This window comes from Hemitrygon akajei, chromosome 6 (genome assembly GCF_048418815.1).
Source record: "Hemitrygon akajei chromosome 6, sHemAka1.3, whole genome shotgun sequence".
NCBI lineage: Eukaryota > Metazoa > Chordata > Chondrichthyes > Myliobatiformes > Dasyatidae > Hemitrygon > Hemitrygon akajei.
The window spans coordinates 86340096-86361213 of record NC_133129.1 but is presented as its reverse complement, the minus strand read 5'-3'; the positions used below and the strand labels follow the sequence as shown (position 1 = coordinate 86361213).

At 49.6% G+C, this 21118-nt stretch overlaps 1 protein-coding gene across 1 annotated transcript in view; it reads right to left on the bottom strand.

Moving 5' to 3' along the window:
- The window catches only part of LOC140729802 (insulin receptor substrate 1-like), a 136759-nt gene that overhangs the window by 108470 nt on the left and 7171 nt on the right, over positions 1-21118 (bottom strand). The window contains 5 exon segments of the mRNA XM_073050016.1: positions 5478-6678; positions 6680-6883; positions 6886-7506; positions 7509-7571; positions 7573-7781. Of these exon segments, the coding sequence (XP_072906117.1) occupies positions 5478-6678; positions 6680-6883; positions 6886-7506; positions 7509-7571; positions 7573-7781 (2298 nt within the window).

The window sequence follows — 21118 nt, the reverse complement described above, 5'->3', positions numbered from 1 at the left end:
CCTACCACCCGCCCCGTACACGAGTGGGACCCCAGCTTTCCGACACCCCCCCCCCGTACACAGTGGGACCCAGCTTTCCTACCCCACACCGGCCCCCTCCCCGTACACAGTGGGACCCAGCTTTCCTACACCCCCTCCCCCCCCTACACAGTGGGACCCCAGCTTTCCTACACCCCCCCCCCCCCGTACACAGTGGGACCCAGCTTTCCTACACCCCCCTCCCCCGTACACAGTGGGACCCAGCTTTCCTACACCCCCCCCCCCCGTACACAGTGGGACCCAGCTTTCCTACACCCCTCCCCCCGTACACAGTGGGACCCCAGCTTTCCTACACCCCCCCCCCCGTACACAGTGGGACCCAGCTTTCCTACACCCCCTCCCCCCCCCCGTACACAGTGGGACCCAGCTTTCCTACACCCCCCCCCCCCGTACACAGTGGGACCCAGCTTTCCTACACCCCCTCCCCCCGTACACAGTGGGACCCAGCTTTTCCTACACCCCCTCCCCCCCCGTACACAGTGGGACCCAGCTTTCCTACACCCCTCCCCGTACACAGTGGGACCCAGCTTTCCTACACCCCCCCCCCGTACACAGTGGGACCCAGCTTTCCTACACCCCCTCCCCCGTACACAGTGGGACCCAGCTTTCCTACACCCCCCCCCCCGTACACAGTGGGACCCAGCTTTCCTACACCCCCTCCCCCCCCCGTACACAGTGGGGACCCAGCTTTCCTACACCCCTCCCCCCGTACACAGTGGGACCCAGCTTTCCTACACCCCCCCCCCGTACACAGTGGGACCCAGCTTTCCTACACCCCCTCCCCCCGTACACAGTGGGACCCAGCTTTCCTACACCCCTCCCCCGTACACAGTGGGACCCAGCTTTCCTACACCCCCTCCCCCCCCGTACACAGTGGGACCCAGCTTTCCTACACCCCCCCCCCGTACACAGTGGGACCCAGCTTTCCTACACCCCCCCCCCCGTACACAGTGGGACCCCAGCTTTCCTACACCCCCCCCCCCCGTACACAGTGGGACCCAGCTTTCCTACACCCCTCCCCCGTACACAGTGGGACCCAGCTTTCCTACACCCCCCCTCCCCCCCCCCCGTACACAGTGGGACCCAGCTTTCCTACACCCCCCCCCCCGTACACAGTGGGACCCAGCTTTCCTACACCCCCCCCCCCCCCGTACACAGTGGGACCCAGCTTTCCTACACCCCCCCCCCCACCCGTACACAGTGGGACCCAGCTTTCCTACACCCCCCCCCGTACACAGTGGGACCCAGCTTTCCTACACCCCCTCCCCCGTACACAGTGGGACCCAGCTTTCCTACACCCCTCCCCCGTACACAGTGGGACCCAGCTTTCCTACACCCCCCCCGTACACAGTGGGACCCAGCTTTCCTACACCCCCCCCCCCCCGTACACAGTGGGACCCAGCTTTCCTACACCCCCCCGTACACAGTGGGACCCAGCTTTCCTACACCCCCCCCCGTACACAGTGGGACCCAGCTTTCCTACACCCCCCCCCCCGTACACAGTGGGACCCAGCTTTCCTACACCCATCCCCCGTACACAGTGGGACCCAGCTTTCCTACAACCCCCCCCGTACACAGTGGGACCCAGCTTTCCTACACCCCCCCCCGTACACAGTGGGACCCAGCTTTCCTACACCACCCCCCCCCGTACACAGTGGGACCCAGCTTTCCTACACCCCCTCCCCGTACACAGTGGGACCCAGCTTTCCTACACCCCCCCCCGTACACAGTGGGACCCAGCTTTCCTACACCCATCCCCGTACACAGTGGGACCCAGCTTTCCTACACCCCCCCCCCCGTACACAGTGGGACCCAGCTTTCCTACACCCATCCCCCCCCGTACACAGTGGGACCCAGCTTTCCTACACCCCCCCCCCGTACACAGTGGGACCCAGCTTTCCTACACCCCCCCCCCCCCCGTACACAGTGGGACCCAGCTTTCCTACACCCCCCCCGTACACAGTGGGACCCAGCTTTCCTACACCCCCCCCCCCCGTACACAGTGGGACCCAGCTTTCCTACACCCCCCCGTCCGTACACAGTGGGGACCCAGCTTTCCTACACCCCCCCGTCCGTACACAGTGGGACCCAGCTTTCCTACACCCCCCCGTCGTACACAGTGGGACCCAGCTTTCCTACACCCCCCCGTCCGTACACAGTGGGACCCAGCTTTCCTACACCCCCCCCCGTACACAGTGGGACCCAGCTTTCCTACACCCCCCCCCCCCCGTACACAGTGGGACCCAGCTTTCCTACACCCCCCCCCGTACACAGTGGGGACCCAGCTTTCCTACACCCCCCCCCGTACACAGTGGGACCCAGCTTTCCTACACCCCCTCCCCGTACACAGTGGGACCCAGCTTTCCTACACCCCCTCCCCCGTACACAGTGGGACCCAGCTTTCCTACACCCCCCCCCCCGTACACAGTGGGACCCAGCTTTCCTACACCCCCCTCCCCCGTACACAGTGGGACCCAGCTTTCCTACACCCCCCCCCGTACACAGTGGGACCCAGCTTTCCTACACCCCCCCCCCCCCGTACACAGTGGGACCCAGCTTTCCTACACCCCCCCCCCCGTACACAGTGGGGACCCAGCTTTCCTACACCCCCCCCCCCGTACACAGTGGGACCCAGCTTTCCTACACCCCCCCCCCCCCGTACACAGTGGGACCCAGCTTTCCTACACCCCCCCCCCGTACACAGTGGGACCCAGCTTTCCTACACCCATCCCCGTACACAGTGGGACCCAGCTTTCCTACACCCCCCCCCGTACACAGTGGGACCCAGCTTTCCCTACACCCCCCCCCCCCGTACACAGTGGGACCCAGCTTTCCCACACCCCCCCCCCCCGTACACAGTGGGACCCAGCTTTCCTACACCCCCCCCCCCCGTACACAGTGGGACCCAGCTTTCCTACACCCCCCCCCCCCGTACACAGTGGGACCCAGCTTTCCTACACCTCCCCCCGTACACAGTGGGACCCAGCTTTCCTACACCCCCCCCTCCCGTACACAGTGGGACCCAGCTTTCCTACACCCCCCCCCGTACACAGTGGGACCAGCTTTCCTACACCCCCCCCCCCCGTACACAGTGGGACCCAGCTTTCCTACACCCCCCCCCCCCGTACACAGTGGGACCCAGCTTTCCTACACCCCCCCCCCGTACACAGTGGGACCCAGCTTTCCTACACCCCCCCCCCCCCGTACACAGTGGGACCCAGCTTTCCTACACCCATCTCCGTACACAGTGGGACCCAGCTTTCCTACACCCCCCCCCCCGTACACAGTGGGACCCAGCTTTCCTACACCCCCCCCCCGTACACAGTGGGACCCAGCTTTCCTACACCCATCTCCGTACACAGTGGGACCCAGCTTTCCTACACCCCCCCCCCCGTACACAGTGGGACCCAGCTTTCCTACACCCCCCCCCCATACACAGTGGGACCCAGCTTTCCTACACCCCCCCCCCCCGTACACAGTGGGACCCAGCTTTCCTACACCCCCCCCCCGTACACAGTGGGACCCAGCTTTCCTACACCCCCCCCCCCATACACAGTGGGACCCAGCTTTCCTACACCCCCCCCCCCGTACACAGTGGGACCCAGCTTTCCTACACCCCCCCCCCCGTACACAGTGGGACCCAGCTTTCCTACACCCATCTCCGTACACAGTGGGACCCAGCTTTCCTACACCCCCCCCCCCGTACACAGTGGGACCCAGCTTTCCCTACACCCCCTCCCCGTACACAGTGGGACCCAGCTTTCCTACACCCCCCCCCCCCCGTACACAGTGGGACCCAGCTTTCCTACACCCCCCCCCCGTACACAGTGGGACCCAGCTTTCCTACACCCATCTCCGTACACAGTGGGACCCAGCTTTCCTACACCCCCCCCCCCGTACACAGTGGGACCCAGCTTTCCTACACCCCCCCCCCCCCGTACACAGTGGGACCCAGCTTTCCTACACCCCCCCCCCCCGTACACAGTGGGACCCAGCTTTCCTACACCCCCCCCCGTACACAGTGGGACCCAGCTTTCTACACCCCCCCCCCGTACACAGTGGGACCCAGCTTTCCTACACCCCCTCCCCCCGTACACAGTGGGACCAGCTTTCCTACACCCCCCCCCGTACACAGTGGGGACCCAGCTTTCCTACACCCCCCCCCCCCGTACACAGTGGGACCCAGCTTTCCTACACCCCCCCCCCGTACACAGTGGGACCCAGCTTTCCTACACCCTCCCCCCCATACACAGTGGGACCCAGCTTTCCTACACCCCCCCCCGTACACAGTGGGACCCAGCTTTCCTACACCCCCCCCCCCCCGTACACAGTGGGACCCAGCTTTCCTACACCCCCCCCGTACACAGTGGGACCCAGCTTTCCTACACCCCCCCCCGTACACAGTGGGACCCAGCTTTCCTACACCCCTCCCCCGTACACAGTGGGACCCAGCTTTCCTACATCCCCCCCCATACACAGTGGGACCCAGCTTTCCTACACCCTCCCCCGTACACAGTGGGACCCAGCTTTCCTACACCCCCCCCCCGTACACAGTGGGACCCAGCTTTCCTACACCCCCCCCCCGTACACAGTGGGACCCAGCTTTCCTACACCCTCCCCCCCGTACACAGTGGGACCCAGCTTCTACTACCACCCCCTCCCCCGTACACAGTGGGACCCAGCTTTCCTACACCCCCTCCCCCGTACACAGTGGGACCCAGCTTTCCTACACCCCCTCCCCCCCCCGTACACCACCCAGCTTTCCTACACTCCCCGCTCTCCCATGCTTCCCTCAACACGGCAAGGCCCTGATTTCATGTTCTGCTGAAGCACATTAGTTTCTGTTTCTTGCACTCCCTTTCAACTTCATTGGAAAATTTTATCATCCAACCACAGAACACCTAAAAAAAAATCTGAACTGAAACTACTACATGTTGGAATATTAATCAGAATAGCACTTAGTCCTGAAAGTTTGCCACTCCAGCTCCACCAAAGTTCCATGCATGCCAGATTAACAGTTTTATTATAGATATGCACCTCCAAGAAGACCTTGTTGTAGGGTTTGTAGGCTTGCGTGCCTCAATGACCCGGAGAGCGATGTTGGCTGGAGTCAGGCCTTTATGCTTTGGCTCTTAGTAGGGTCACCCATGTCAAAGGGTAGCGGCCAGACTAAGAGTGGCCCACTGGTCCTCCAGGTTCAGGGGTTCAGCTCAAGGCTAACAACCCTGACCGGTCAAACAAAATTGTTATGGGAACAGCAATGAAGAATCCTTCCATACAGACAGAGATGGAGGACCATCATTGCTGCTCTAAGCACCAGCAGTAAGTATACATATGCATTATTACAACTTTAAATGGGAAATTTGTAAAAATACAAACTTAATAAGATTAATCAATTGTAACCAAATGATGAAATTAGTTGCATGAAAATCACTTACCTTCTTTGTTACTTTTATGGCTTCGTAATTCCTCTGACTTGTGAAAGTCAATGCTGGCATAAGCATTCAACACAGGACTGCTGTTTACTTGTGCGTAAAGCCTCTGCTGTGCGGTTGATGGTTCTGCCTGGCTGCTGTCTGTACCCAGATCCAGATCTATGTAGTTCAGGCCATTCTCAAAGCCAATCGACATGTGACGAGACATTCCCGTGCATGGCTCCTCGGCGGCACTCCTACCCCTGCATTCTTCCACTGGCCAAACATTCTCAAAGGACGCCGAGCCACAGCGCTTCACGTGGTCGGCGGAGGGCACAGGGGGAGGAGGGGCAGGAGATGTGGGCAAAAAGGTCTCGGGAGCAGTGGCGTCGCCTCCCCCTGAGGATCGGCGCGGATCACTCTGGCTCCTCGGTGGCAGTCGGGGCTCAGTTCCGACACACCGGCGGGCTCCAGGGTGCTTTTGGGAGAAGGGCTGACGGTGTGATCCCCGCGCGGGTGCCTTGCTGGGTTCCACATTGACGTACTCGGAGGCTGCCGCCGGCAGGTGCTGGAAAACGCCAGCTCGGCATCCAGGACTGGGCAGAGCCCGGGTGGTGCGGGTCTCAGCCCGGAACTCAATGCAGACGTACTCCCCTGGACTCTGAGGCTCTGGGCTTTCACGCCGACGTGGCAAGGTATTTGCTTTGGCCACGTCAATAGAGAGACCAGTCGGGCGGCACCCACCCTTCCTACCCAGCCTGTGAGCCTGCTGGCCAGATGCAGAAACAGAGGAAAGGCGGCGCCCTTCCACCTCCCCCAGGCTGTCACTACTGCCACCTGTGGAATAGGAAGAGGAGCAGGAGAGCTGGCTGCAGGGGGCGGGCTGCTTGTAGGAGCGGGGCAGCGAGCGGAAGCCATGGCGAGAGGTGTCCGGTAGCTCGCCTTGCTCCACACGGGGAGGGATTGGGGCATGGGGGCTCTCCGGAGGTGTACTGGAGGCCGAGCGGCTGCCGGGTGACATGTTCATATAGTCCCCTACTCCGTCTCCCAAGCCCAATTTGCGATCGATCGCTCGGGACCAGTCCTCGGGGGAGCAGCTCCCACTGGGCGACATAAGCATGTAGCCCCCCCCACAGCGGTCATCAGGCTGGGGGCCCAGGATCTGCTGAGGAGCCGAGGCACCCTTTGGGTTCATGGCCACATAATCTCCCTCCCTGGCCCTGAGCAGGCACCACCCCGGGCAGCATGGCCATGTACCCATTGTCTACAACATCCTTGCAGGCTCTCTCTGCTGGCTCAGGTGTTCTGGAGGTTCGCCAATTCCCCTTGCCTGCTAAGGCCTGCTTGCTCGGGCCACGCTCCCCCACCTCCTCCTCGCCCTGACTGCAAGCTCGCCTTAGGACCTGCCCGCGGCAGGGCACCTGCCTCAGCGGGAGCCGGCCTGCACAGCGCCACGTAGTCCCGGGGAGGGCCATCCAGTGGGAAGCGCGCAGGGCTGGAGCCTAACTCCCCCCTCGCCATCAGATGAGGATGGCGGGGAGGAGGAGGCAGAGGGGGACGAGAGGCCGCGGTCAGCAGTCAAACCGAAAACCAGACCTGTGGCACAGGGAGAGCGCCGGGAATAGGGGTCAGGGGTAGACCTGGTCTGGCCTAGTGGTGGGTGGGCCTTGTTCATCCCCTGCCGGCTGGGGACCAGCCCAGCACCAGGGGACGGGCTGGCAGGGACTTCATCAGCCGACGCAGGGCGGGAGGAGGAGGAGGAAGAAGAGGCTCCACTGCCGTCACTTGAGGTCCGTGCCCTGGCTGAGTTGCTGCGCTGGGCTGGCGAGGTGGTGTTGCTCCTCCTGGTGGAGAAGCCCACCTGGCTGGGTGGCAAGTTGGCCAGGTGGTACCCCTGCCGGGTGGGCACAGATATGGGGTTGGAACTGGACGACTGGCTCTTGCTTCTCAGCCGAAACTCCTCGCTCATGGCCTTCATAGCTTCCAGGATGGTCTCATGCATGTTCTGGGCGACCACCGAGTCGTCCACCTGCATCCAGAACTCGCCGGGGCCCCCGTGACGGCCGAGCGGCCCACCTCCACGAAGAAGAAGTTGTCCGAGTGGCCACAGCGCCGGATGGTTCATCAGCTGCAGCACCACGGCCGCGGCATCAGAGTTGAGCTTCACCAGGTTGATCGTCTTCTCAGTCAGGCACAGCCGGTAAATGCCACTCATGTTCCGTGACTGGCCCAGGCCCCGAGGGCGAAGGTTGACCTGCCAAACCTCCTTGAAAGCTGGGCCGGGTGCCACTGAGTAGTTAGAGTCTCCATTCTCCACGTGGCCTTTACCTGGAATTTAAAAAATAGGACTTAATGATATAGCACAAACTTCTTTCATCACATTTAATGACAGACAGCAGCATGGCAAAGCAATTCATAATCTATTTCATCCTTCTCTAAAGCTTCACCTGCCTCTTCTTGGATATAGGAACAGCAGTAGGAGAATCATAATCAGGTTTAATATCACTGGCATGTGTCATGAAATTTCTTGTATTTGTGAATTACAGTAAGTACATTTAAATAAGCAATGCCAAAAAAAACAGAAATAAAAAAGTAGTGAGGTAGTGTTCATGGATTCATTGACCATTCAGAATCAGATGGCAGAGGGAAATAAACTGTTCCTGAATCATTGAGTGTGTGCCTTCAGGCTCCTGTACCTCCTCCCTGATGGTAACAATAAGAAGAGGGCATGTCCTGGGTGATGGGTGTCCCTAACGATGGATGCTGCCTTTTGAAGATGTCCTAGATATTACGGAGGCTAGTACCCACAATGGAGCTAAGTTAACAACTGTCTGTACCTTATTTTGAGCCTGTGAAGTAGCCCCCCCCCCCCCCACCCATACCAGGGAGGTTTTGCAAGGGGATCCCAAGAAATCTTTAATTGGGAATAAGAAGCAGTGATTACTTTTCAGTCTAATCCAGTGGTTCCTAACTTTTTTTATGCCATTGGCCAATGCCATTATGCAAGGGGTCCTGTGGACACCAGGTTGGGAACCCCTGATCTAATCTATGCTGAGTTTACCCTGGGTCTGCTTGATGGGACAATCAGAGAAAACTCTACTCCATATTTAAGCCTTGGTCAATTAACTCCTATCTAATGTACTTCAAATCTAATTTCTAGTTCAATACTGTTCGAGTTACAAGACCGTTTATCATCATTCTTCAGTACACGACTGTGAAGGAGAACGAAATGATTGTTACTCTCGATCTGAAGCAGCATAAAAAAAACAATAACTTAGGGCATGGTGGCTAGCACAACGCTTTCCAGTACCGTTGCCTCTAAGGAGCTTTACGTTCTCCCCGTGACTGTGTGGGTTTTCTTCAGGCACTCCAGTTTCCTCACACAGTCCAAAGATGCATCGGTTGGTAAGTTAATTGGTCATTGTAAATTGGTCTGTGAGCAGGTTAGGATTAAATCGGGGGATAGCTGGGCGCGGCCGGTGACTTGATGGACTCCATGTACCTATTCCATGCTGTATCTCAATAAATAAACAATAAGAAATAAATAAGCATAAAGAACAAGAGTTAAAAAACACAATAAATATAAAAGCAATCCTATAAAACATGAGATACAAATAAATGTTGTAATCATAAGCACTAGAGATTCTACAGATGCTGGAAATGCAGAGCAACATACAAAATGCTGGAGGAACTCAGCAGATTAGCAACATCAAGAGAAATGAATAAACAGTCAACATTTCGGGTTTGGACCCTTCTTCCGTCCTGAGTTCCTCTGGCATTTTGCTTTGTACACACGGACTGTTTCTATGTACATGAAGTGACACTAGGTGATGTAGTGGTGGTGTGATAAGTTAATGGGTGGAGGTGTGATCAGCCTGGAGGCTTGAACGTAGCTGTCTTTGAGTCTGGTGGTCCTGGCATGGATGCTATGTAGCCTCGTCCCTGATGGAGTAGGGCAAACAGTCCATTGGTAGGGTGTGTGGGATCCTTCATGATATTACTCTTAGTAACAAACAATGTAAGCTCAGTTAACATTCTAAATTGATTGTCAGCCTCTCTCAGTGTTGGACAGTTTCTGTGCAATGAAAGCAGCTACGTGCAAGTGAAAATAAAAGTCATAGTCACACAGTGGAAATTCAGCTCATCATACCAGTACCAATTCTTTAAAACTTAATCTCACTTACTGTCATAGCACAGAAACAGGCCCTTCTGCCCATCTAATCTGTGCCAAACCATTTAAACTGCCTACTCCCGTCCGCCTGCTCTGGGCCCATAGCCCTCCATCCCCTTCCTATCCATGTACCTATCCTAATTTCTCTTAAACATTGAAATTGAGCTCACATGCACCACTTGCGCTGGCAGCTCGTTCCACACTCTCACCACATGCTCCCCCTTGTAGTCCGCTTAAAATTTTCACCTTTCACCTTTAACCCATGACCTCTGGTTGTCATCCCTCCCAGCATCAGCAGAAAAAGCCTGCTTGCATTTACCCTATCTATACCCCTCATAGTTTTGCATATCTCTGTCAAATCTCCCGTCTTCTGTGCTCCAGGGAGTAAAGTCCCAATTGCTTCCTATCTCCCATTTAACCCCCTCCCATCCCTCAGATCATAAACCTATTCAACTCTGGATGATGATCATATAGCTCATGCTCAGTAAATGTTCTGTGAAGGAGACTGACTCTCAACATTGTCTGAAAGTCATGATGCTGGCCTTTCCAACTTGCTGAGTCACTCAGCAAATTTGTTTGTGCACCTTGTTTTGTGTGTGGTTTGAATCATCTAATCTCGAAGCACAGAAGCAAGCCATATGGCCTATCATGTTCCGTCAGCTTATTTCCTCCCACCCCCAGATTCTTTGTCCTCTCCATCCCGATATTCCCTCAAATATTTACCAAAGCCTTTCTTAAAAGTTGCTGCAGCATTTGATTCCTCCAACCATTTATTAAAGGGATGCGTTACCAATAATGAAGAAGAGATAGAGCCTAAGAAAATCTCCCTGATCTTTTACTCCCTTAAAACCGTATTCTTCTCTCAGTAGAAACACCGTCAGTGGAACTAGTTTTGCCTTCTTTTCTCTACGAAAACATTTTGAACCACTTCGGGAAACTTCCCCAAGGCTTCTCTGCTCTTAAGTGCAACAGCATTGTCACTTGTCTATACCCTCTAATCAATTAAAGGGATAGAAGGGTGCATGAAGTAAATGTATTATGAAAGTACGCATATGACACCATATACAACCCTGAGATTCATTTTCTTGCAGGCATTCAGAAGAGAACGAAGAAGTACAATGAAAAACAACAAAGAAGGCACACACTCAACAAGTCAGGAACAGCTTCTTCCCCCCTGCTCCAATTTCTGAATGGATATTGAATCTATGAACACTACCTCACTACTTTTTTATTTCCATTTCCGCACTACTTATTTAACTATTTAATATATACTTACTGTAATTCACATCTTTTGCTATTATTATGTTTCGCATTATACTGCTGACTCAATGACAAAATTTCACCACATATGCTGGCGATATTAAATCTGATTTTGATTGGCAACAACCAATGTGCAAAACACAAACTGCAAACAAACAAATAAATAAATAGCACTGAGAACAAGATTTGTGGAGTCCTTGAAAATGAGTCCACAGGCTGTGTTCAGTGATCAGTTCAGTGTTGAGGTGAGTGAAGTTATCCACAAGGGTTTGGGAGCCTGATGACTGAAGGGTAATAAAATCAACAGACCATAAGATATAGAAGGAGAATTCAGCCATTTTGCCCATCAAGTCTGCTCCATCATTTCATGCTCTTAGTCCCAATCTCCTGCCTTCTCCCCACATAAAGCCTCAACTGTTCCTGAGCCTGGTGGTGTGGGACCTAAGGCTCCTGTAATACCTTCCCAATGGCAGCACAGAGAACAGAGCCTGGATGGTGGGGTAAGTTTTAAAAACCAAGGCCTGTTCAACTGGGCAGTAGAGATGGGAGGGCAGAGGAAGCAGTGAACACAAGGGTGATAGATCAAAGTTTAAAGTAAATGTATTATCAATGTACATATATGTCACCATATATAACCCTAAGATTCATTTTCTTGTGGGCATCAGTAAATCAAAAGAATAATAACCATAACAGAACCAAAGAAAGACTGCCTAACTAGGGTGTTCAACCAGAGTGGAAACAAGAACAAACCGTGCAAATACAAAAAGAAGAAAGAATAATAATAAATAAGCTATAAATCTCAAGAACATGAGATGAAGAGCCCTCGAAAGAGAGTCCATTGGTTGTGGGAACATTCAATGATGGGGCAAGTGAAGTTGAGTGAAGTTATCCCCTTTAGTTCAAGAACCTGCTGGTTGAGGAGTAGTAACTGTTCCTAAACCTGGTGTGTGAGATTAACAATGAAGGAAGAAGAAGAAGAATGCCCTTAACTCCTGCTGGAGTCATCGGGGCGCCGTCATGACAAGTTTTTTGCACTGATCTTATTGGTGATTGCTCATCATGTGACATTTCTGTAGCATTCTCCAGCTTTTTTTTTACGAAGTCAAGTGGTTAGCTCGACGCTAACAATGGAGGAAGACACCAAATATATTCTCCCTTTTGGCTCTAATGGTATATGCACTTGCTAAGGTACAGAGCTACTATACAGATTATAGCAACACACACAAAATGCTGGTGGAACGCAGCAAGTCAGGCAGCATCTATAAGGAGAAGCACTATCGATGTTTCGGGCCGAGAGCCTTCGTCAGGACTAACGGATACAGATTATATATCATCAACTTCCAATGCATTTGGTCAGCGGGAAATGAGTTTGTAAAGCTTATGTGAATTTACAACCCTCATTGCCTGGCCAATTTTCACCTTCCCAGCCCATGGAACCTCCAAGAGGACCACGACCTTGTTGTGGTTTGGAGGCTAGTGTGCCTCAAAGACCCAGAGAGCTGTACTGGCTGGAGGCAGGGCTTTATACTTTGGTTTTTGGTAGGGTCATGCCAAACAGGTCAAAGGGTAGAGGCCAGACTAAGAATGGTCCACTGGTCCTCCAGGTCCTCCAGGGTTGAGCACAGGGCTAACAATCCTGAATGGTCAAACAAAACTGTTACAGAAACAGCAATTAAGAATCCTTCTAGATCTGAATATGATGGTATTCCTGGGTCTAAACCCGGGACTTACATGGCTGACAGTAGTGAAAACCAAGAAAAAGCTACTCTCACAATGAATACCACCAGATTTGGAGGACCTTCACTGCTGCCCTAAACACCAGAGGCGTAACGGGTAGTAAGTAAGTACGCAAGTCCGAGCCCATGGAACACAAAACTCAGTCTTACAGAATCCTTAAACGGCTGGACATAGACAGGAGTTAAATAGTGATTTTACAAAATACAATAATATCAGCTAACATCAGCAGAGAATTTACCCAACAGGTGTGAGTTAGTATTAATGGCTCAAGTGAACCTTGGGGCAAATAAGAATTGATTTCACCCTCAAACATATTCAGCTTCTGTAGACACATCTCTGATATTTGCCTCACCTTAGAGCAGGCAATTCTGAACTTTAATATCCTCATATCCTCTGGATAAAGAGGGTTACCTTTCCAGCTGGATTGTTTACTATTTATTTATTGAGATACAGCATGGAATAAGCCCTTCCACCCCTTCGAGCCTCGCTGTCCAACAACCCCCTGATTTAATCCTAGCCTAATCACAGGACGATTTACAATAACCTATTAACCTACTAATTGGTATATCTCTAGACTGTGGGAGGAAACTGGAGCACCCAGAGAAAAGCCATGCATTCCACGGGAGGGACAGCGGAATTGAACTCCAAACTTTGATGCCCCAAGCTGCAATAGTGTTGCACTAACCGTTATGCTACCGTGGTTTATTAGTGATCTTGCACCGACAGACCATCACCCCCCCACCCCCACAATCTGGACTCAACTTTTTGTCAATATTTTTACTGTCTACCTTATCAACCCCATTCACGTTTGGTCCTTTATCAAACCACCCTTTAGCCTCTAGGAAAAAGATACTCAGACTATTCAGATTATTATTGGATCCCCTCTGTTATTGCCAAGAGCTGCAGTTTATTCCAGTGTACCTGACTTTTATAACTGTTTAGTTCTGATATTTTCATTGCAAATATTTCTTCTTACACCACCCCCACTGCCCTTGTATAAACAAGATTTTTCCTGAAATTTCCTATTGACTTTATTGATGAGAATTCCACTTCCGGTCCACTTAAAAACTGAAGTGCCCCCCATGGGAAAAGTTTTTTAAAATCAGCCTTGCACCTTGCGGTAAAAGATATAGTGGGAGTCAAAGCAGCAAGAGAAGATGTGGCTAAGACATTTTAACCTTGATTCAACATCTATGGCGCGTAGGAGTACTTAGATTAAACAAATACACATATACACATAAATACACAGAGAGATTCTGTTCACAGCAAATAGCAAAAGAAAGATTGGACCAAGAAAAATAACTTTTATTCCCTCAAGTCTGATCTGCAAGCTGAGCTATACGTTCTGTACATCTATTTGTTTTACTTCCGTAACCATTCACACTCTTGTCTAACATAAATCTAATCATCGCAGATTTGAAGTTTATAGAAGGCACCTAGTTTCAAAGCACTGTTCCAGATTTTCCTACTTTGAGGAAGAAGATAAATCGTAAGGTTACAAGGATAGAGCGGAGGTAAATGGAAATGAGTGGATTGTTCTAGGAGGATCAATGATTCAAAGTTTAACGTTCAAAACAAATGTTATTATCAGAGTACATATATGTCACCAAATACAACCCTGAGTCATTTCCCTGCGGGCATACTCAGCAAATCTATAGAATTTTAACTACTGTATAACAGGATCAGTGAAAGATCAGAGTGCAGAAGACAACAAATAGATTAAATGCAAATATAAATAACGAGAAAATGAGATAAGATAAAGTGTCCTTAAAGTGTGATCATTGCTTGTGGGAACATCTCAATGGATGGGTAAGTGAATGTAGTTACCCCCTTTGTTGAGGGGTAGTAACCTGGTGTTGTGAGTCCTTAGGCTCTTGTGCCTTCTGCCTGAGGGCAGCAGCGAGAAGAGAACATGTCCTGTGTGGTGGGAAAGCTGCTTTCCTACGACAGTGTTTCATGTAGATGTACTCAATGGTTGGGAGGGCTTTACCTGTGATGTACTGGGCTGAATCCATTACCTTTTGTAGGATTTTCTGTTCAAAGGCATTGGCGTTTCCATACCAGGCCATGATGCAGCCAGTCAATACACTTTCCACTACACTAAAGTTTTAGATGTCATGCCAAATCTCCACAGACCCCCCAAGTCTAATTCAACTTCCCACCTTCCAGACTGTAACTTTCTTCTGGGTGAAGAAATGCTTTCTAACATCATGCAGGTCGAAATAAGGAAAAATTCAAGGACATGCCTGAAACCTGCCTGAAGAAATACAACATTTCCACTAACTCCATGAAAACTCTATTTCATGAACACACCACAGAGAAACAGCATTTGGCAAAGATAACTTTGGGTACATGCATCAGAAGGCCTGCACGAATGCTGGAAGGAATGTACCATCTTAGAGACTATTCACTCACCCAGCACAACCTGCACCATCTATAATTCACGTGGCCTTATCAGCCACCTCACAACCCACAAGACCAGAGGGGAAGTATGTCACCCTCAATCCTGTGAGACTCTCAAAGGAGATAAAGATTTTTAAAATTAACCAAAGAAAGTCAGTCATTTTTCTATATAAACATGATAACCCTTGTTTCTAAATCTTGTTTCTAAAGAAGATTTAAAAAGAAGTGCTGCCTTTCGATAAAAAACTTTATACAATTAACCATGAGCTAGCCCCTAGATGAAAACATCTCTCCAAGACTACAACCAATTTAAGGCTGAAGTCTAAACTGAAATTCACATTCCAACTCAGTCAGAGAACACTACAGGCAAACCACAAATCTAGAGTTACCACAACAGCTGATGATCAGTTTTTTTTGTTGTGTAGCAAAGGAAAGCAACAATTCTTTAAGGGCATTTTTCACCCTGAATTAGTTTAACAAATCTTTCTGAAATTCACACATAGAGGTTTCCACAGATCATATAAAATAAATAAAGCAGCATTTCCCCAATTTCCCAATCTGAATAGTTGAGATTTTCTGTCACCCACCAATTACCACAAGCAGTTACTAACTAGTCAATCAAATAGTTATAAGACCATAAAATATAGGAGCACAATTATACCATCCGGTCCATCGAGTTTGCTATACCATTTTGTCATGGTTGATCCATTCTCCCACTCAGCCCTAATGTCCTGCCTTCTCCCCATAACCCTGCATGCTCTGATGTATATCAAGCTCTGCCTTAAATACACCCAATGACTTTGCCTCCACAGTTGCCTGTGACAGTGAATTCCACAGATTCACCACTCTCTGGCTAAAGAAATTCCTTCCCACCTCTGTTCTAAATGGACAGTTCTCTTTTCTGAGGCTGTGTCCTCTGGCCCTAGACTCCCCCATCATCGGAATTATCCTCTCCACATCAACTCTATCAAGGCCTATCAACACTTGATAGGTTTCAATGAGATTCCCCCACCCCACCACCATTCTTCTGAGGCCCAGAGCCATTGAACAGTCCTCATACTACAAGCTTTTCAATTCTAGAATCAATTTTGTGAACCTCATTTGAACCCTCTCAAATGTCAACACATCCTTTCTTAGATAAATCCCAAAACTGCTCACCACACTCCAAGTGAGGCCTCACCACTGCTTTATAATGCCTCAACATTACATCAAATTCTCAAACTTCTGGTAATGCCCTCCCCCTCCCGTCTCCTTCACCATTCCTGTTTCCATCTCTCACCTTACCACCTCTCACCTGCCCATCACCTCCCTCTGGTGCTCCTCCATTTTCCCTTTCTTCCATAACCTTCTGTTCTCTCCTACAAGATTCCCCCTTCTCCAGCCCTTTATCCCTTTCACTAATCAACTTCTCAGCTCTTTACTTCACCCCTCCGCCAGTTTCACCTATCACCTTGTATTTCTTCCTCCCCCCACCTTCTTACTGTGAATTCTCATCTCTTTTCTCTGGTCCTGATGAAGGGTCTCAGCCTGAAACGCCGACTGTTCATCCTTTTCCACAGATGCTGTCTGGCCTGCTGAGTTCTTCCAGCATACTGTGTGTGTTGCTCAACATTACATCCTTGCTCTTGTATTCTAGTTTTCTTGAAATGAATGCTAACATCACATTGGCCTTCCTCCCCACTGACTCAACCTGCAAATTAACCTTCAGGGAATCCTGCACTGAGACTCCCAAGTCTCTACGCCTCAGAGTTTTGAATTTTCTCTCCATTTAGAAAATAGTCTACGCTTTTATTTCTTCTACCAAGGTACATGACCCCACACTTCCCAACATATTATGTGAACCTATTATTCTGTGATTACGCCCTCAAATCAGTGATGGAATGTAGCTTCTTCTAGCTCCTCAGTTTTCAAACCACTCTCTTGTCACTTGCTGAACTGGATCCAAACAGCTGGCTTCAGCCTCCAGACAAAATCTCACTATCTGCCCAAATATCCTGTCGTACTGATTTCTCCCAGTACTGTATTGTGCGTGGTTGGTGGGTGGAATAGAGAAGTGATATTCAGGTGAACTCAGCCAGGCAAAAAGATTTCACAGATGCTTTGTCAGTGTAATGTGGTGGGGTGAGGAGAGATTACTCGGATACTTCCTGTACCACTTAAAAGCTCTTCGCAATGTTTTGAAATTCTAAAATCAGAAAGTGATTCAGAATCAGGTTTAATATCCCCAGCATATATCGTGAAATTTGTTGTCTTTGCGGCAGCTGTACAATGAAATACATAATAATAGAGAAAAAACTGAGTTACAGTGAGTATTTATATGTAATTAAATCATTAACTTATATAAGTAGTTCAAAAATAGAAATAAAGAAGTTGTGAGGTAGTGTTCATGGTTTTGATGTCCATTCAGAAACTGAATGGCCGAGGGAAAGAAGCTGTCTCTAAATCATTGAGTGTGTGCCTTCAGGCTTCTGTACCTCCTCCCTGATGGTAACAATGAAAACGAGACATGAGCTGCGTGATGGGAGTCCTTAATGATGGACGTTGCTTTCTGAGACACCACTCCTTGAATGTCCTGGATACTACGAGGCTCATGCCCATGATGGAAGTGACTGAGTCTACAACTCTCCGCAGCTTATTTCAATCCTGTCCAGAGCCCCCCCCCCCCCCCATACCAGATGGTGATGCAGCCATTTAGAATGCTCTCCACATTACATCAGTATAATTTTGCGAGTGTTTTAGATGAGATACCAAATCTCCTCAAACTCCTAATGAAATATAACTGCTGTCTTGCCTTCTTTGTAGCTACATCAATATGTTGGGACCAGGTTAGGTCCTCAGAGATATTCACAGCTATTAATGTGTTTTCTTCCTTTCCTTCCCTACCATCCATTTTTCACTATCTGGAGACTCAGCCAGCTCCATCACAAGCACAATCCTCTCCACCGGAGGTCACCTTCAACAGGCAGCCTTCATTATTAGAGACCCTTACCATCCAGGACACGCTCTCTTCTCTTTACTGCCAGCAGGGAGAAGGTACAGGAGCACGAAGGCGTACACATAATGTTTTAAGAACATTATGCTGCCACTTCCCCACTGCCATCAGAATTCTGAATGGACACTGAATCTGAAAACACTACCTCACTATTTTTGCTTTCTTGCACTATTTTTCACATATCTCTTATTGTAACTTATAGGAGCTTTTATGTCTCACACCATACTGTTGCCGCAAACCAACAAATTACACGACATTTGCCAGTGATTCACTTCCAAGAGGACCACATCCTTGTCGAAGAGTTTGGAGGCTTTCGAGCCTCAATGACCTGGAGAACTATACTGCCTGCAGTCAGGGTTTTATGCTTTGGCTCTTGGTAGGGTCACCCATGCTAAACAGGTTAAAAAATAGAGGCCAGACTAAGAGTGACCCAACAGTTCTCCAAGTTTGGGGTTCAGCTGAGGGCTAACAACCCTGACTGGTCAAACATAACTGTTACAGAAACAGCAATGAAGAACCCTTCTATAGCTGATGTGATGGTATTCACGAGTCTCCACCTGGGACTTGCAAAACCGACAGTAGTGAAAACCGTGAGGAAGCTGCTATCATGATGAAGGAAGCCCTGAGACTGCCAGAGATGGAGGACCTTCACTGATGCCCTAAGCACCCGTGGAGTAACAGGTAGTAAGTAATTACGTCAGTCAGTGATTCTGATTCTCAAGAAAACACTTGAACTTCTGTCACAAATCAGTACAACAGTCACAGAGTGGGGTATCTCAGAATAAGGCTACTGCTTTCCTAATGAATAGATCTGTTGTCCTAACCTTTTAAAGGTATCTTATTCTGTCCTTCCTCGGAGTTAATGTACAATTTATGTAATTTTGTAATTTTAATAATCACTGTAATTTTAAAAAAATACTCTGCCCCTCCAGATTACTCCTCCTACTTTTTGAACTATAGGCTGCAGGAAACACCATGCATACTGGTAACCATTGTTAACTCCGTACATATCATCAAACAGATGCAAAAGAAAACTCCCTCTGCACTGTCCCATCCCTCAGGACAAGACACAAAGTAAAGTTCCCTCTGTGTAGCTACACATTCCCAATGCAGGAGCAGGAAAAGTCTGATGGAGAATTAAAACTTCCTCTCTATACTATCCTGTTACACACTCCAAAAGGCAAGAACAGCATCAGTTACAGATTGAATCTCTCTCTGTACTCTCACAGCAGACACAGCACGAGTTAGATACAGAGTGAAACTCCCTCTATACTGTACAATCATACACTCCAGGTCAGAGACAACATGGGTTAGATACAGAATGAACCACCTTCCAAACTGTCCCATCACACACTCCCAGGGCAGAGACAGTATGGATTTGATGCAGAGTGAAACTCCATATACACTGTCCCATTACAGGGATAGTATATCACAACAGCACGTCAATTACTCCTATCCCCTGTGCCCAGCTTTTAGTCCAAAGGCAGCATTTACAATTTGTAGACAGAATACAGATGAGTTGGCATGGAGACACCGACACCCATAAAAAAACAGGCACTAGTCAATACAAGCTTGTACCAGGCAGAGACAGGATCAATATCCAACTGCACAGCCTCAAAGATCAATCAATTAGTGACAACATTCTCTGATTTATACAAAAAGCAACGAAATCAGCAAACAAGTTTGTCACATGGAAGCAACTGAGGGAGAAAATGAAATGAACTTTTGAAAAATGCATCAGAGAATGGTCAAATACATAAACAGCTATTTACAACATCAAAAGTCCATTCAAGTCAAGGGGCTGTTGTTCATTTCAGCCGAGCACCACATCTTTCTGTTCATGTGTCATTAACTTCTCACTTCCCCTGAAGGCACCCATGCCATTTGCAGCCATCAATTGTGAGCAAGCAACATATTTCCACCGATCTCTGGTTCAAGATGTTACATTACAATTATATGGAGCACTGGTGCAATTGTAACTGGAGTGTTATGCAGAACTTTAATCTCCTTATTGAAAAAATTGAGGCCCTTGCTAAAGAGGGGACATGCAGAAGGTTCACCAGTCTGGTTCTTGAGACTGGTGGTCTATCATATCAGGAGCAGTTAACTAGCATCTATTTCTCGAGGGTTTAGCAGAGTACAACATCACCTCATTAAAATATAAAACATATTATTGGGGCAAAACAGGGATAATTTTCAGAACGATAAGAAATTGGAATTGCTGGAATCTGGAACAAACAAAATAACAAGCTACTGGCGGACCTTAACAGATCTGAAACATAAACAGGAGAAAATTTGCAGATGCTGGAAATCCAAACAACACACCCAAAATGCTGGAGGAACTATGGAAAAGAGTACAGCTGGCGTTTCAGGCCAAGACCCTTCAGCAGGACTGGAGGAAAAAAAATGAGGAGCAGATTTAAAAAGGTAGGGTGAGGGGAGGGGAGGGTAAAACACAAGGTGGTAGGTGAAACTGGGTGGGGGAGGGGTGAAGTAAGGAGCTGGGAAGCTGATTGGTGAAAAAGATACAGAGCTGGAGAAGGGGGAATCTAATAACAGAGGACAGAAATCCATGGAAGAAAGAAAAGGGGGGATGAGCACCAGAGGGAGGCAATGGGCAGGCAAGGAGATAACGTGAGAGAGGGCAAAGGGGATGGTGAATGGTGAAGAATAGGTGGGTGAGGGGTGGGAGGATGTCATGCCATCAATTTGGAGGCTACCCAGACGGAATGTAAGGTGTTGCTCCTCCAACCTGAGTGTGGACTCATCACGACAGTAGAGGAAGCCATGGATTGACATATCAGAATGGGAATGAGAATTTCCCATTCTCCAGCCCTGTATCTCTTCCACCAATCAACTTTACAACTCTTTACTTCACCCCTCCCCCTGCCAGTTTCACCTATCACCTTGTGTTTCTTTCTCCCCTCCCCCAACCTTTTAAATCTACTCATCTTTTTTTCTTCAGTCCTGCTGAAGGGTCTTGGTCTGAAAGGTTGACTACTCTTTTCCATAGATCTGAAACATCAACTCTCTGTTTCCTTCCATGGATGCTGCTTGACCTACTGAGGTCTTCCAGCAGGCTATAGGGCTATGGGGTGAATT